The following is a 13,638-nucleotide window of genomic DNA, read 5'->3' on the forward strand; positions in this document are numbered from 1 at the left end:
GTGTGTGGGCAGTTAGGTTTCCTTAGAAACTCCTGGCCTCCGAACAGTGGTCAGATGCCGTTATAAGAAACTAAAGAACACACACCCAGAAATACGTGGGAGATCAGTGACCTTGAGACTGAGCTGGGAAGACTTCTCAATATGCAGGGATTTCCTTGCCCTACGGTGTGTCCTATCCAGACCCGATCCCCATCAAGTAGAATTGCTCAGTGAGGAGGGAAGATTTTTGTAACTTCCCAGGCCAGACCTGATCTGGAAAATTTTTTACCAAATGAGCCCAGGGTTATAAAAGTAAACACCAAGGAACGTAAAAGCCAATGCTTCATCCTCTCAGCTGTCCATGGAGCCGGTGCTATCTGCAAAGGACAGGGCAGGCCCGATCTTCAGAAACCGCGCATGCTAAAACCCTCTTAAGACGTGCCTGGTGAACGCTCTGGCTGAAACGCAGGGAGCCAGCACATGACCGAGGAGTGAGCTTCTTACCTATGATTCCACTGTCCTTGCTTTCCAGGGTGGAACTAGGGCTGCTAATGGTCTCACAGGGACTTTTGTTGGCTGCCGTCTTGCTGACACAGCTATTCAAGGTTGAGCAGGGGCTATCGGTGCTAGGAGACGCGGTACTGCTTGTAAGTGTGGAGCAAGGACTGATGCCTTGGCTCAGAGCTGTGCACTGTAAGATGAAGGGAAGGAGGAGTTAGCGCAGCTACACATCCCTTTGTTTTTGATGCTGAAACAATGAAACTACAAACCGGAAAATGGGAAACAGTTTTGTTTTGTTCTTCAAATCTAGGGATCTTAATATACACGGTCTTCCAACATTTAAAAGAGAAATCTCCTACTTCCGTTCCCCCGACTTTGCCATCTTCTTTTTTCTTAAAAGGGCAGTCTTAGAAATAATTTAGTGGGAATGTGCATTTAGTAGAGCAGAAATAGCAAACAGGCAGACTCCCTTTCATTTAACGTCTGCAGAAGACAAATGGGTTCTTTGACCTCTGTGCGTTAAATCTGGGAATTCTGTTTTTGTAATGTTTCACAAGCACTGCAACCTGGTTCAATTCCTTAAGATTTATGGGCTCTGCGATCAGGGGAAGGAGACGGGTGGCCACTGCGATCTTAATCGATGCATGACACCCTCCCTGAGACCCTCGCAGGGGGCAGAGGCTCTGGCCCCTCGTTGCTATTCAGACGTACACTTCTCATCTCAGATGTGGCAGGCTGCTGTTCCCTAGGAAGGGGAGTGCTCCTCCGTAGATGGACCATTTGATCTCATTTTATTTTGTCTCTATATATAATCTCCTATAAATCTTTTCCTCACCCCACTGACCCTCCAAAATTTCAACGGATAAAAATGCACAGGAAAGCGTACACCAAAGCAGCCAGATGAGAAGAACGGTGCTATAAAGATAAAAGTAGTGTCGTTACTAAGGAATTCTCTCAGCCGCTTTAATTCACTCCGCTACTCTTCTCCGGGTGCTGATCAGGTTAATGTGGACATTTTCGTAAATTCTACACCCTTCTGCTTCTCCTCACCACCCCAACCTCAACTACAAAGATTCACAAACACACTGTTGAAATGAATTTCAACACGCAGCAGCCCAGACTCATTTGGCCCGAACAATGACCTCCCCACTCAGGGAGGGGGGAAGACGGTCATGCCTTCATTCATCCCCTGAGCAAGTATGACATGCAGTGTCCTCCTCGGGCATTACCATGGTTTCGTTTTTTTCTTCAATGGTGATGTGTGTGGAGCTTGGAATCCCTTCTCCCAGTAAAAATCCCAGCCTTGTCAACAGTTCTTGAGCTGCTGGCGAACAGCTCGGTTCGTTATTGGCCTTTGCTTCTGGAAGAAAGAAAGAAAACAATGAAAGACACCCCTCTCTGGAATTTCAGTATCGCATCTGGAGGAGTTGGCATTACAGCTGCCTGTCTGGTGCTTCTGCGTATTTTTATAAAACGCACAAAGTTTGACAATGCTGCCTGTCCGCCAGCAATACATTCTAATTAAGAGACTGTGACAGGTTAAGCAAACAGTAAAAGAGAAACTCCAAGTGCAAAGGGTGAAATTGTTGACCCGAATCAGAAGACACGGTGTCATTTTCTGATGGCAATTCCTACTTCCATGGCATGAAAAATGGGTACTTCAGACACCAAAGGCAGAAAAAGGCCTACTCCTCTTACTCTTGAAGAGCACAGTGTGTCCAATGCCAACAGGAGGCTGAAATAAAGTAAAATCCAAGTGGCATGCTGCCAGAGCTATTAGATGCGGGGGCAGAGGGGGACTGAAATGCAAGCTCTCATTTAACAAGAAAGAGGCATGACCACTTCAGTGGAAACTTCCTGTGCACACCCCCTAGGAGTGAAAGTCAAAACCAGAATTCCAACCCAAGGGTCAATCATCAGGGATCCACGTTGAAACAAAGATCTTAAGTCCCAGTGAACTGTGTCCTAAGAGACAGGGCCCAGTAGTACACCCTGCTGTCCATGGGGAGGTGCAGAAAAATGGGTTGTCTTCTCAGCACACTCCACAGTAAGGCTGGAAGCACGTTCCACCTGAAGGTCACAGGGCATGTTTGGATGCCCTAAGCCTGGTCATCTTGCTCGGTGCACTCGAGATAATTTTATTGTTGGACTTGACTTAAATGTTGAGCTGTAGATTAATCTTGTATCCAAAGCCTAAGAGAACTTAATTTTGGTGGACAAAATGATATTCACATCATTCTAACAGCTCTCTTACAGTTTTAAGTCAGCATCCATCAGGGAATGAAATAACGTATAAAGTTAACTGTGCCTACAAAAGTTAGAGCTTAAGAACAACATACAACCCGTAACAGTCGTTCCTCTTAATGTTTTGTTGTTTCTTGTTAATTGTCTAGGTACCTAGATCCATACCTTCATGAACAATTTTCCCTGGATGTGGAAATCTACAGATAATAGGTCACAGAAAAATAAAATGAGGAAAGAACAAATTCGAGATATTACTTTTGAGCTACAACATCAACCCCAAAGTTCAATGCTAACTTTGCCTTTTGTAAGGAACTACAAAAATCAACATAAGCAGAGCTGAGAAGACCATCTGTATTATACTCACCCACATTATGAGTTTTGCTAAGTCATGCTCCCAGGATGGCAGCTGTAAGAGGAACTAGGCTGACTGTATCCTCAAGGAAGGAAAAGTACCCCACCCCTTGGCTTGCTCTCAAAAGCTCCCAATGTTTAGGGTGAGAAGAGCTGTTTCCCAGCTTGGACAGTTTTCAGTTGCTCTAGAATACTGCAGAGATAAAATAACCAAGGCTTGATCGTTATGGGTTAAAAGAGTCCTGATGTTTCTGGATCATTTGAGATAAACCCATAACACGAAGGAGCAGTGGCCCCAAACCAATGACAGGGGTAAGGAAGCCACCCCAGGGCAGGTCAACCACACCCTCAAAGCCACTCTACAGAAGGTCCCTTCCCACCAGAGATCTCCAACCACATTTTGACTCTTAAGGTACATGGGCACTGGGGAAAGGAAACCAGGAACCAAACCAAATCAGCATGACCCAGGCACACCCAAGGGCTGGACCACTTCAGAACAGCATCAGTGCCGCCCTCCCCTGCCCCAAGGCTCAGGCAGGGCAGCTGCTTTATCTTAGGTGTGGCAGCTGGACGGGAGGGAGAGAACAGGATGCAGCTGGAAAGGGGAAGAAGTGGGTGAGGGGCCAGTACTCAGCACTTTCTCTACTCCACACCCCACTTTCTTTTCAAAACAATCTCTACACTGCTTCCCAATTGTGACCTGCCCCAGAATGTCTAGCTTCTGGTTCAACCTGAAACACTCTGGGGAGAGAGCCAAAAACTACTCCCAGTTGGCAGCTGCCGTCACGAAATTTACCCTGACTACAAACAGGGCCACAGCCAATGGCTCACTCTGAGACCCGCATCCTGTGTAGGTCCTGGGTGGGAGGGGGGCCGGAGGCAGCAGATTCACCCCAGATTGTCAAGGTTTTCATTAAGAAAATAATAATTTTATATACACATATCACTGTATATATATACACACACACACACACACACACACACACACGTGTGTGTGTGTGTGTGTGTGTGTGTGTGTGTGTGTGTGTGTGTGTGTGTGTGTATAAATTCAAAGACAACTAGTCATCTAAACTTCCCCCCTTCAGACAAGTTGGGGAGCAGTGGCCATTCCAGTCTCCTGAAGAGACAAGAGATGCCCAAATTCATCATTAACTTGTTCTCTTAACTGTTCAATCTGGTCTTTGTTGCTACCAACGTTCCAAAAATCTACCCAGGTTTGGGAGGAATGAACAGATGTTCTTTATTGCAGTTTTGGCATCCATTAAGCCACTACAATTTTCTTTCTTCCAGAAGCTTCCCAACTGTCTTTTCATATTACTCTTTCTACTAAAATGTCATCCTAGTGACCTTCCCCTCAGAAGTCGCCTTTGGTCTGAATTCCTTAATCCACGTCAAGCTGTCCGCATCTTTCCTTCCCTAATGCACAGAGTGTCTCTCGCTGAACTTTTCATTCTGGCAGAAGGACCCCTGGGTGAAGTGTGACAGTGCCATTTTGGGGGAGATGAGTTGCCTGGGAACACACACTGATACACTCGACTGTGAAATGGAAATGTATTTGTCCTTCCATAGTCAATTACCAAATACTGAGATTTGAACAGTCAGATAGGATTTTCTTTGAGCTAATGATTCCAGAACGACTCCCAAACCAAAATTCAATGGGATACTCTAGATAGTCTATTTTCATTTGTGTAGTTAATATTAAATCACTCATCAATAATGGGTGTACCTTACCCCACAGCAGTGGGATAAGGGCTGGAGAGAAAGACCTCATCTCTTAGCAATGCTTTCACATCTCATAGATTTAAATAGCCAAAGAACTTATGATGACTGTAGCTGGAGGTGAGAGAGTATCTGGCCTCACACTCCCTAGGAACCCGTTAGGTAAGTGGAGAGCGATATTCCTCCCAATAATGTTCTCATGAAATCCTTGCTATTACACCACTGTGGAATAATCACATGGAGAAAGGCAAAGGGAATTTCTTTGATCACTCCCTGCCTGGCTCTTTTCACCTGTTCACACCTGTTAGATCACATCTGGGGTGCCAACATCCAGGTACGGTCCACAAGGTGACTGGCTCCATCCTAACTTCAAACCTATTTGTCCCCTTAATAACCATCCCCTCACCCTCCCCCCCTACAGACTCAGAGGAAAAGACTTCCCCACACTAAAGCTACTCTGGATCCCTTTCAGTGTGAGCCTCTCTAAACCTCAATTTCCTCATCAGGGAAGTGGCCATCACCTACTTCTTAAAGATTGTGAAGCTCAAAACAAATGTGAGAAACATCTTATGAGCCGAATATCTTTGAGATAAAACACTGTACCAAAGTTGGTCATTAGTTCTACCAATTTTAACACCAAGAGCCCACTTTCTCACTATTACTTCATTTTCTGTTTTCATGGCTTCCTTTCTATATTTAATGTGCATATATTTCTCTTTCCGGAAAAAAAAAAATAGTTTTCTGTTTAGAATTTTTCTGCCTTAATTTAACTTTTTCTGAACTCACTATTCCTTCAAGACAACAAATCCCCTCCTGCTATCAAACTGTTCCAACTTGGCCCACACTTAACTGCTTTCATTTCCCATATAATCATTCTGCCTTCTTTAAAGCCAGACGCTATTAGAACCTTGGAAGTGCCTGGGGATTACCAGTGATAATGCCGTCAAGAGAAGCCTTTTCTCCACTCTCAGTCTCCTCAAACTCAACAGAGCGCTGGGCACTGTTGATGACGCTTGGCTATTCACTAGCAGGTAACCGTGAACCACTGACTTAACATCAGCTTCCAAAGACAGTACTTCTGAATCAAGTCTGTTAAGCGAGACACAGCCTTGATTGATGTTAAATCCCTTCCTCTGCCTCTACCTGTCTAGGACCTGCTTCTTGCTCAACCTCTTGCCTTCCTTGCCTTCTACTCCACAAACATTTTCCTGTTTCTTTCTGCTTACTCCTTCTCCTAAGGCATCGCCATTCCCTCCTCCTTCGATTTCCAAAAATACTATTTACAGAGGAGCATCTATCCATGAACCTGATCTGGTTCTATCAATAAGTGGTTTCTAGTCTGGAATACCAAAACATAGTTATCACATTAGTTGTCTTTAGGCTTTTCATCTCATGCATCCCATGCTGAAATTGTTACCAAATCTTACCATTTCCTGTTTCAAAATGTTTCCTGAATTCGCCTTTTTCTCTTCAGTCACACTGCCGCTTTAAGTCCTCATCCTCTCCAGTCTAGATAACTATTAGTCTGTGAATCAATTTTCTCACCTATTTTTATTTTCTCCCTCTCTTTTCCTTCCTCTAAGCCAGTGGTTCTCAAATCTTTTAGTATCAGAGCTCACCGTTAAAAATTAAGAACTCCTGGGCTTCCCTGGTGGCGCAGTGGTTGAGAGTCCGCCTGCCGATGCAGGGGACACGGGTTCGTGCCCCGGTCCGGGAAGATCCCACATGCCGCGGAGCGGCTGGGCTCGTGAGCCATGGCTGCTGAGCCTGCGCGTCTGGAGCCTGTGCTCCGCAACGGGAGAGGCCACAACAGTGAGAGGCCCGCGTAAATAAAAAAAAAAAAAAAAAAAAATTAAGAACTCCAAAGAGCTTGGCCTTATATGGGTTATGTCTATTGATGTTTAGCATGTTTGAAATTAAAACTAAGAATGTTAAAATCTCTGTTAATCCATTTTAGGTTAATAAAAATTACACTAACAAATAATATTTTTAATAATAACCGTATTTTAATTTAAAAAGTTAAGAATGGCATTGTTTTACATTTTTGCAAATTCTTTTTAAGGTCTGATTTAATAGAAGACAGTTGGATTCTAATGTCTACTTCTGCATTCAATCTGTTGTGATAGGTTCTATGGGTTGAAGCATGTGAAGAATTGTGGCTTTAGAGAGCAATGTATTGAATAGTTGGGAAAGGGAGGAACCTTTCCAGTTAATTACATATATTCTTCTTTGACACCTCCCCAATCTGACAAGTAGCAATTTCTTAAAGGTTAGTTCCAATGTTGATCTGAATCTGAATCAGTGAACTTTCTGTACTCTGTTACAGTAAAATCCAATGGTCTGTTTTATGCTTCAAATGGATTTTACCCATGCAAGATTTTGTAACATCATGCACTGGGTCATTTGGAAAATACTGGTTTTGCAGATCTTGCAAGTGTTGACACACTTTATTATACAACACCAAAATATCACATTCATTAACATCACCACAGATCTCAATAGAAAAGTCTTGGGAAGCCATCAAGCTTTTTGTGACAGATGCAAATTCCCCAAAACCTAATTTTCATTCGAAAGGTCAAATTGTATCATTGGCAACTAATGCCTGCCAGGATTTTTTGTTTGTTTTTTTAATTGAAGTGAGGTGTTCATTTTGTTCCTTTTCGAGGAAACATGTCAAATACCCAATTCTGAATAACCCTGATTTGTCAGTTGTACTTTCAAGTAAAAATGATGTTCTTTTTTTTGTTTTTTAAAGAAAGGCTAGTTCAGCTTGCAATTCAAACAATTACACAGGGGCTTTTCCTTGAGACAACCATCATACTTCAGCACACAGTGGACGTTGCTTTCTGCGGACTTCCCATTTCATCACACAGAATATTAAAAAGATGGGTATTCAAGGGTCAAGACTTAAAATTCATTATTTTTAGGGCTTCATCAAGGACATTTTTCAGTGAATTATTATTTCTGCTGCAAGTGGGTGTTGGTAAAAAAAAAAAAAATACCACATGTAGCCCTAGACTAGCAGGAGCCCCTACTTTAACATATATTAAGGCATCAGAAGTCTTACCAACAATTGCCCTTGCACCATCACTGCAACTGTCAATGCAAAAGAAATGGAAATATCTTAGTGTTATTATGCAAAGAGCTGTGACTTCACAAACCCTCTGCAAGGGTCTTAGGGATGCCTAGAAGTCCATGTCCCACTCCTGTAGAACCTTTAAGTCTTCAATTGTACTAAATTCTCCCTTCTCATAAAAATAATAAATAAAACCCTAGTCGCAGACTCCCTCCACCCTACTAACTGATCTCTCATCTTCCCTTACTTGCTCAGCTTCTTAGGCGGAAAAGATAACCTCACCAATTCCATTTCCTTATCACATACCTACAACTTAAACTCATTCACCGTCACAAGCCTCCTAAAACAGCCCTATTAGGCACAGTAACTCTCTTTTCATGCCCCATCTCCTCTTTTGATTTTCCTGTAAATTTCTGACCTTGGCAGATACTCTGCTCTGCAAGGAAGAAAGTGGCAACTGTCACATCAGACACTCAGAGGGGAAACCCATGGATACTGTGTGGTCTTGCGGGTTCTTCTACCCTTTTGCTGGTGCTTCTTCCACCTTATTCACAGTTCAAAAATAAAATACCAAAGGCTTTCAGGTCTCTTCTCTCAATGACCTTTTCCCTAGTGTAATGCACCTAACCTCATCACGTTCCCTCTAAGTAAAAGGCTGCTCAATTTACCTCCTGAGCTCTTTCTTAAGCCCCAGTTTGATTTTTCCAACTGTTCATTGGACACTTTTGCCTAGATGTGCCCAGACCTCAAACTCAACATGCCTGAAACTGAACTCAAACCAAAATGCACAGGTCCCTCTCTCCTAGTGTCTGGTTAATGTAGTCTCAAAACCCTGATGTCATCATCTTTGTCTCTTACGGCTTCCAGATCCTTGCAATTCCTCAGGAATCTTCCTGTATCACTTTTTTCCTGATCCTGTTCTAATTTTTTTTTTTTTTTTTTTTTGCGGTACCCGGGCCTCTCACTGCTGTGGCCTCTCCCGTTGCAGAGCACAGGCTCCAGACGCGCAGGCTAGGCGGCATGGCTCACGGGCCCAGCCGCTCCGCGGCATGTGGGATCTTCCCGGACCGGGGCACGAACCCGTGTCCCCTGCATCGGCAGGCGGACTCTCAACCACTGCGCCCCCAGGGAGGCCGCTGTTCTAATTTGAGATCTTATTCTCTCACTTAACTACTGAAATCATTTTCTAACCATTCTCCCTGACTCTAGTCCCTTTCCTGCCCCACTCCATCCTATACTTCGCCAACAAGTGAATCAAGGCATAGTACTCCAAGCAAGTCTTTCCCGGCACAGCACCTCCATCTGCACCCGACTGGTCACCCAGCTTGGATTAGTCAACACTACTCCCCCACCCCTGTACTATAGTTACTCTGTATATATAGGTCTTTAATCCCTGACCAGACTCTAAGGCTCTAAGAAAAAAGGACTTATGCTTGATAACCCATCTCAAATAGCATCCAACACAGTACTTTCCACAGCATAAGAATTTAATATTTATTCAAGGGAATGCAGAACCAATGGCTACTCTACCTCTAGTCTCTCCTCCACTACACACATACCAGGGATGTCCCCCTTCTGTACCTCCATCTAACTAAAACCTTATCCAACCATCGGTCAAGTGCTGCATCACCATGCTAAGAAGCTGAAAATTAAATGAGCAGGAGCAAGGTTACCTCTCGGGAAAGGAAGAGAAATGTGATCAGGAGGAAACACAGTCACGTTTTATTTCTTAAACTGAGTAGTGGGTAGACAGGTACCATATTCTTTATACCTGTTTCATTCTCTACATCTTTTTGAATGTTTAAAATAGTGATCAAAAGCATAAGGCATCAATGTGTACTTAAACATATATCTAAAAAAGATTCACTCCTCCCAGTAAGATAGTCCTGCATTTAATTATTCTGCTGTTTCATAAGTGTTGTTTTTACTTGCTAACCACACCGCTAGAAAAAAAACGTTTCGTCGTATTTTAAGACTTCACCAAGCAATGAGTCATAAGACTAAAACTTTCTCACCCCTCCCCATCAAAGCTTGCTCAAGTAGCTAACGATAGATTGAAGCAAACCTAAATGGATTATAGTTGCCCCTAATTCCAAGAAACATAGCTGTGAATCCTATTATAATCTAATAACCCTCCCTAATTTAGCTAGTTTTCTATTTTCCCTTAAGGCAGAGGTATTGTTTTGTGGGTGACATTTTCCCCTTAAACAATATGTTGGTTTAGCAATAGGAAGCTTATTTGTGAAGAACTTACTCTATATGACACATAGCTTATTAGGATCATTTGACAGGAAAAAGGGGATTGTATTTTGTTTGAGGACCTCACTAAGTCACTCTTTTTGTCAGAGTAGACAGTGCTGTTTTTCCAAAATATTTTAAAATACTGAATAAAGTAGAATCTCTTTCCATAAAGATGTTTCCAGGTTAATGTAAACTTTAATAAACAGGTTCTTTGCTTATAATAAAAATGTTCATCTGCCCATATCATATATCCCACTACCCAGATGGCTAAAATAAGCAGATTACACATAAATACAACTGCTTATAAGTTAATGGATAAATTCAAAGTGCTCATTGGTTTTGTTTTACTTTGATTTAAATTTCAGAGAGCTAAGAGTCAAGAATTTATGGAGCAACACGACCATAAAGTGAGGCAGCTTAGTCTGGAAAGGGTATTTCAAACATCTAGGAATAACTTGATATTTCACGAGTCTATGGGAAATTTCAAAAGCATTTCATGAGGGGCTGTCGTCAGTAGTTTGTTGGTCTGGGGATTACTGAAATGCTATTATTGACAGAATCCAGAAAAGTGTCTTAGAGACTTTTTCAAAATGCCCAAAGGAAATATGGAAAGTATAAGCCCAAATTTTAAATTAAAACTTAAGTAATGCTGCTACTATGAAACCCTAGAAATTAGGATTTAGTCCATCATGCATGCATCTGTACGTGCTTGGGCTGATACTCAAACTCAATTAGTTTTAGTTTGCTCCAGCCTCGCCTTTAGATTCAGTGACCTGCACATAAAATTTGTACTTTAATATGGCAAACTTAATTAACCCCGTTGAAATGTAAAGGATTCCACGGGGATTACAAAACACACCATCGTTTACTAATCATCAAGTTAAATTTTGTTAGGCAACCACCTCTTCATCAACCAACAGACAACTCTCCTGGGGCTTCCACCGGCTTCGTGGCTAGCCACAAAAGACCACGTGCCCGCAAGCATGAACTATGCCCCTTTCCCGACGCCCAAAAAAGGGGAAATGTATCCTGCTTCTTAATTCTAGGTGAAACTTCTGGAAACTCCTGGTGTGTATTCGCAGCCCGGGTATGTCATAATTTCAGTCCCCATGGAGACTGACGATGCTGAATCCAGGAGTTAGGGTCTCGAGAGTAAGCCCCTCTGTAAGCAGACTGCAGGCTACACCAACAATATCAATCACTCTGCTTGAATTGAGCTCAGCTGGCAGCCAAGCGTAAGGATACCTCCTCCCCTAAGAAAGCCAATTCTGCCTTGGGCAAGGGCAGAAAAGTTCACAGCGGGAACGATTTTATAACCTCTTTTCTTTGCCCAATAAAAATCCCAAATTTGTCCTCATTCTTACCCCAGGGGGAGCCCTAAACTCTAGACAGGATGTCAACAGGACTCTTGGCCACCGAGGAAGGCGTCACATAATGGAGTTCACACCAGCCAAATGGCAGGGGCGTAACCAACCAGGACTCCAAAGGCAGGTGGGGATGAGGGTAAGGGGGGGCAGGCTTATTCTGAAATGGGCAGACAGCTCAGGAAATTCAGATTATTGATTCTCACTTCAGAGGAACAGGTTTTCACTTTCTTTTTGACACCCAGAATAGAAATGAGCGAGAAGATTGACCCACAGACACCTTGCACACGTGAATTCACAACCAGGAGGGTCCTCATGTCTGCAGGGTTTCCGGCTATCCTGATCAGACAGCACTGTGGACCCTCGCCCCTCTGCACCACCACACACCTGGTGCCCTGCCCCTCCTCAGCACAAATCCTAGTGGGAACCCCTTACCTAAACCAAACGGCTGGGTGCCTGGACAGAAGGAAAAAGGGTGGCCTTTCTCATGCCAAGATGCAGGCAACAGCATCTCTTCCCTGCCCAGAATGCTCAGCTCCTGGTCCCATCTCGACCCCCGCCCACCCCAAACTCCTCTTCTTGATTTTCATCTCCTGCCAACCCCTCACGCTCGGCTCATTTTTAGCTTTATTTTCACCACCACCACTGCCACCCCACTCCACGTTCCTACCATGCCCTACACTTCGTACCCACTCCCTCCTATGCCTCAGCAGAAACATGAAATGCACATACAGTGGTAGAACATAAAGAAGCTATACCCCTCTCCACCCACAATTAGGGAGAGGAGGGTGCCAGGTCTTCCAAGGTGGAAATATGGGTGAGTTTTCTCTTTCAGCATTACTACATAAACCTGTGTCCATACTGGGGGTACAACAGGCTTCTCTACATATGCCAGGATTCTTAACCATGTGTTTCTGCAGGAAAACAGGATGTAAGTTCAAAACACGTAAATTAAAGACCTTAGAGTTGTGAGCTGTGGACACAACCCCCCACCCCAGAGAAAGAAACAAACAGGTACATTCTGGAATCGATTAAAAAAAATAAAGAACTATTAATACCTCTACGAAATGCTAGAGTATGTACCATCTGTTACACGTATTTCCAGATATAGGGAAAAAAGCAAAATATAAAGTGGCTTCATGAAAAGTTTCAATCAATTTGGATATTTTTTTTGCCTCTACTTCAACATTCTCTGAAGAAAAACTTTTGATGTTTAAAAAAAAAATAAGCAGCTTTCAAAAGCTACCAAATGCTTTTAAGAAAGCTAGTTATTATAAGCTTTGTCTAGCTACGGTTTCAGCTTTTCAGCCAAAGCCTGCTGTTGAATATTCTAAAACGATAGAGCACTAAAAAACAAAACAGAACAAAATCTTGGAAGCAGTCTACTGGCTGGCTTTTCATGTCCCCCCCAAACCAGGAAGGTCAAAATTGACAGGAAGTTAAGTCTCCACCTGTAAGCAATGCATATGCACCCACTCAACTATTCCTACACTGTGTACATAATCCCAAGAATTCACATTAACTAAACAGATCTCTGTAACTGCCCAAGGAAAACCACCTCCCAGATACATTCAGTTTAGCAAAGCATTCCTACAAGAGGCACTCAAGTTTTCATTCAGAAGTGGAGTGTCATGGTGTAAAATCTTTAGGGGGGAAAATCATTGAAAACATATTCTTACCATTTTCACTGGGCTCTGTTGGCTTGGGCACGTCTCGGAACGGGATTATGACTGTATCTCCAGGCACTCTGGGGCTTTCCACATACTTGGGCTTCCTGACGGGACCTGCAGTGAGAAAGATCTGAGTGTGGCTAATTTTTTCCAGCTGCAAACAAAGCTTCAGAATGTACAGTGTGTGTCCTCACCAGGACCCAGATAGGCCTAAAGGAAGAGCCGGCCCCTTCCCCTCCCTTGAACACACACACAGTCATTTCAGTACAGATGTAAGAACGGCCAGTCTGGGCTGCCAAAGAAAGGGCTGTAAGCTCAGCTTGGAGAATATAAACTCTGACAAGAACAAAAGCTGCTCTTTTGCTGTGCAGTCTCTACAGCCGTCTTTGGTGTATGTCACGTAAGTGATTTTGACATGTCCAGACCTGGATGGCTCATGGCAAAGGGTTTTTTATTTGGAATTTTTCTCTAACTGGGACCAAGACGATCAGGT

At 43.3% G+C, this 13,638-nt stretch overlaps 1 protein-coding gene across 6 annotated transcripts in view; it reads right to left on the minus strand.

Annotated features, from left to right (window-relative positions):
• The window catches only part of TANC1 (tetratricopeptide repeat, ankyrin repeat and coiled-coil containing 1), a 414,480-nt gene that overhangs the window by 76,495 nt on the left and 324,347 nt on the right, over positions 1-13,638 (minus strand). For 4 of the 6 annotated variants that reach the window (XM_073807680.1, XM_073807677.1, XM_073807681.1 and 1 more), the window contains 5 exons: positions 13,155-13,259; positions 7,862-7,890; positions 6,414-6,576; positions 1,710-1,840; positions 484-670 (listed from right to left, as the gene is read on the minus strand). In XM_073807680.1, coding sequence (XP_073663781.1) covers positions 484-670; positions 1,710-1,840; positions 6,414-6,576; positions 7,862-7,890; positions 13,155-13,259 — 615 coding nt within the window. The remainder of the gene's footprint in view (positions 1-483; positions 671-1,709; positions 1,841-6,413; positions 6,577-7,861; positions 7,891-13,154; positions 13,260-13,638) is intronic. The other 2 variants (XM_073807679.1, XM_073807678.1) reach the window with 2 other exon arrangements.

This window comes from Tursiops truncatus, chromosome 7 (assembly GCF_011762595.2).
Source record: "Tursiops truncatus isolate mTurTru1 chromosome 7, mTurTru1.mat.Y, whole genome shotgun sequence".
Lineage (NCBI taxonomy): Eukaryota > Metazoa > Chordata > Mammalia > Artiodactyla > Delphinidae > Tursiops > Tursiops truncatus.